General features: G+C 46.1%; 1 protein-coding gene across 1 annotated transcript in view; it reads right to left on the reverse strand.

The window, feature by feature from the left end:
* ARSH (arylsulfatase family member H) overlaps positions 1-4,189 on the reverse strand; it is a 22,576-nt gene that overhangs the window by 9,457 nt on the left and 8,930 nt on the right. The window contains 2 exon segments of the mRNA XM_006168712.1: positions 1,070-1,206; positions 2,484-2,907. Coding sequence (XP_006168774.1) covers positions 1,070-1,206; positions 2,484-2,907 — 561 coding nt within the window.

A 4,189-nucleotide genomic window follows, 5' to 3' on the forward strand; every position in this document is an offset into this window, starting at 1 on the left:
AATGAATGAATAAATAAAATTAAATAAATAATTCTTTTTAAAAAATGAATGTTATTAAGCATTTTGTAATACATAATATAATATCATTATTTTATTATTAATACAACACTGCAGTACATGTTATCCCCTATATAGTATATATAAATAAGTGCATATAATATTTCACATGTAGTATACAGAATAGAACATAGGAGGGAACCAGCAGTTGGCATAATGGCTATGTCGCTGGACTCCCACGTAGTCGACCGCGGTTCGCCTCCCGGACCCAGTGGCTTAAAACTCACGCCGGGCGCATGTGCGTGCATGCCCAAGATCCCAGGCGGAGAATGGAAGAGAAGGGATTGCGGCGTGGCCATCCCCTCTGGGGGGTGATTTCTCGCTTTCTGTCTCTCTGTCTCTCTCTGTCTGTCTGGCGAGCGCCCTATAGCAAAAACCTCTCCAAAAAATTAAAAAAAAAAATAAGAATAGAACATAAGATTGTATACGTTTACAATGATTTATTAGGCAATATATGATTCTATATATTTCTAATTATATATTCATGTATGATTTATGTCATATGTACAATATTATGTGTGTTTACATGCATTTATTAGGTTTTTTTTGGAGAGATATTTGCTATAAGGCATGTGTACTTGCCAGAGAGACAGAGAGACAGAAAGTGAGAAATCACCCCCCAGGGCGGATGGCCATGCCACAATCCCTTCTCTTCCATTCTCCTCTCGGGATCTTGGGCACGCATGCACACGTGCCCAGCATGAGTTTCAAGCCGCCAGATCTGAGTCAGCTACGTGGGAGTCCAGCGCCTTGACCACCACAATCACCTGCTGTCCCCAGTTTCATCTTTGTTTTAAAGATGAGGAGACACGTTCGTAAAGCGCGACTCTGATGTTGAGAGAATGTCTATCCCTCCTACAGCTAAACGAGGATCCGCCTTGAATCCGATCCTGTGAAACCAATCTGGCCCCGTGTCCGTGCTCTGCAAGGGCACCGTTGGGCACCACGCACACAGGTTCCTTTTCTGCAGCCCACGGGTGAGATGCGTGAGGTCGTGCTGCGCAATACTCACCCACCAGCCAGTCCATTTCTTCTACATTATCCCCGTACAGTCCGTATTTGCTGTGCCCTACAAACTTCTCCTTGGTGACGAGGGGCGTGTGGACGTGCAGAAATGAAAACAGGAGGAGGAAAGGCTCCCGTTTAGACCTAAGGGTAGAAAGGCATTAGGGTTATCTCACACATAAAGACATGTGTCCATTCACGTGGTATTTTGCATTAGTCCAAAGCTCTGGGCCAGCCCGTGGCATGGTGGGTAAAGTGTGTGGGGTTTTTTTTGTTGTTTGTTTTTTGAAAGATTTTTGCTATAGGGTGTGTGCACTCACCAGAGAGACAGAGAGATAGAAAGTGAGAAATCAAACCCCAGGGGGGATGGCCATGCCACAGTCCCTTCTCCTCCATTCTCCTCTCGGGATTTTGGGCACGCACGCACATGCGCTTGGCGTGAGTTTTAAACTGCTGGTTTGGGACTCAAACCGTAGTCGACAACATGGGAGTCCATCAATGTAACCATTAATTCATCTGCTAGCCCCTGACTGTGGTTTGAACCCCAGCCCTGGCAGCAAAGAAAACTTGCTGGGTGTGTGCATGTGTACCCACATTCCCTTCAGGTTGGAGAAATGGAGGAGAAAGGGCAGTGACCACATCTCATGGTGGGGTGCTCTCTCCCTCTCTCTTTTTCTCTGTGCCTCTCCCTCTCTCTGGAAAGTGCAATGAACTGCTCTCTGTCCCTGTCCCTCTTCTAAATGCTGCTTGTGAGAGTGTGTGAAGAAGTAGGCCTGGCCTGCCTACATGCGACGTTAAAATTCAGAACACAATGTGCAGGTTGTAAGTAAATGAAGTTTCTCTGCTGGGATAAACAGGCGACAGATACCATTAAACCCCCAGCTTCTTGTCTCCGGCTCTCGGCTATCTTGTCTCATCAACCTCATGGCCCAACATGGATGCCAAAGCTCCAGCCATCATATTTATATCTCAGGCAACATAAAAGAAGAGAAAGAAAGAATGAAGAAACACCATTTTTACAAATGGCATGGGATGTTCCATGTGGAATCCAGCTCCCTACGCACAAGGCTTAAGTTCTGTGCTATGAAACCATTCCCGATGGCATGTTCAGCATTCAAAATCTGTAGGAAATGTCCCTCTGCCTTTTTCTACCCAAGGAGAGATTCGAGTGTCACAAATATCACCCAAACTTCTTGTTCTTTTTAAATTTTGCTATAGAGTGTGCACACTCATTGGAGAGACAGAGAGAGAGAAAAAGTGAGCAGTCACCTGCCTGGCAAGCACACGAGCCCTATAGCAAAATCCTCTCTAAAAAAATAACAATAATGAATAAAATGCTCAGGTTGTTAAGCTGCATCCGTGTGCCCCGAGCTAAGACTGCAGTTCCCGGGCAGGAAGCCAGGCAGGAGAAGGCTCCGAACCTGTCGATGAATCCCAGCGCTTCCTTCAGCATGAGGGAGGTGGCCCTTCCTTCCTTCATGGGCTGCTGGACGATGTCGTGGTTTCTCATCAGGACGCAGTTCCAACGCCGCACGAACCCGTAGCTGGAGTACCAGGACACGAAGAACAAGAGGACCAGAAGACCCAGGGGGATGATGACCTTGCAGGGGACCGGGAACCAGCCGGCGTACTTGGGAACGAGGAGCAGGAGAGGAATGAGGGCGATGGCGGCTGTGGAGATCCACAGCTTGATCCGGACCCAGCGGTGCAGCTCCGGGGTCTGGGAGGCCTGGCAGTCACTCAGGAATCCCAAAGGCATCCCGAAGAAGTAGTCAAAGCCGTGGTTGAGAGGGTGGTAGCAGTGGTCGTTCCGAGAGGCACAGCTCAGCCCTTGGTGCCATTTTCCTGTAAGGCAAGCCAGAGCAGACAGCTCAGCACGGGGAACCGAGAACAACACCTCTGCTCATGCAGGGGCCAGCCAAGGGCATAGCAGTTCTGTCGCTGGACTCTCACGTGGTTCGAGTCCCAGGCCCGGTGGCTTGAAACTCACACTTGGTGCATGTGTGTATGTATGTGCCCAAGATCCTGAGAGGAGAATAGAGGAGGTGGGATTGCGGCATGGCCATCTCCCCTGGGGGGTGATTTCTTGCTTTCTGTCTCTGTCCCTGTGGCAAACGCAGACACCCTATAGCAAAAATCTCTCCAAGAAGAATAATAATAAGGCAGATATAAATCAAACCACCATAAAATACCACTTAATCCCATTCAGAAAGACTTTGATCAAGAAAATTAAGAAGGGACAGCAAGAGGCATGGAGGTTAAGGCACTGGACTCCCGCGTGGCCAGCCATGATTTGAGTCCTAGACCCAGTAGCTTGAACATCACACCAGGCACATGTGCATGCATCTCCAAAATCCCCAGAAGAGAATGGAGGAGAAGGGATTGCAGTGTGGTCATCCGCCTGGGGAGTGATTTCTCACTTTCTCTTTCATAGTCTCTGGTGAGTACACATGTCCTATGGCAAAAAAAATTAAGAAAAAAAAAAGAAAGAGAAGAAAGAAAGAGAGAAGGAAGTAATAAAGAGAAAAATATATAGGAAAGAAGGAAAATAAAACAAAGAAGGAAGCAAAAGAGAGAGAAAAAGAAAGAAAGAAAGAAAAAGGAAAAGAAAAGGAAAGAAATGGGAAGGAAGGAAAAGAAAAGAAATAAAGAAGGAAGAGAAAGAAAAAGAAAGAAAGAAGGAAGAGAGAGAAAAGAAAGAAAGAAAGAAAGAAAGGGAAGAAGGAAGGAAGAAAAAAGAAAAAAAGAAAAAGAAGAAATAAAGAAAGAGAGAGACAGAAAGAAAAAAAGAAAAGGAAGAAGGAAGGAAGAAAGACAGAAAGAAAGAAAAAGAAAGAAAAAGAAGAAAGAAAGAAAGAAAGAAGAAAGAAAGAAAGAAAGAAAGAAAGTAAGAAACAAAGAAAGAAAGAAAGAAAGAAGAGGAAGAAAGAAAGAAGAGGAAGAAGGAAGGAAGAAAAAGAGAAAAAGAAGAAATAAAGAGGGAACCAGCAGTTAGCGTAATGGCTATGTCGCTGGACTCCCACATAATCGACTGCGGTTTGCGTCCCGGACTCGGTGGCTTAAAACTCACACCGGGCGCGTGTGCGTGCGTGCCCAAGATCCCGAGAGGAGAATGGAGGAGAAGGGA

The sequence above is a fragment of the Tupaia chinensis genome, unplaced genomic scaffold, assembly GCF_000334495.1.
Source record: "Tupaia chinensis unplaced genomic scaffold, TupChi_1.0 Scaffold146027_1, whole genome shotgun sequence".
Classification (NCBI taxonomy): Eukaryota; Metazoa; Chordata; class Mammalia; order Scandentia; family Tupaiidae; genus Tupaia; species Tupaia belangeri.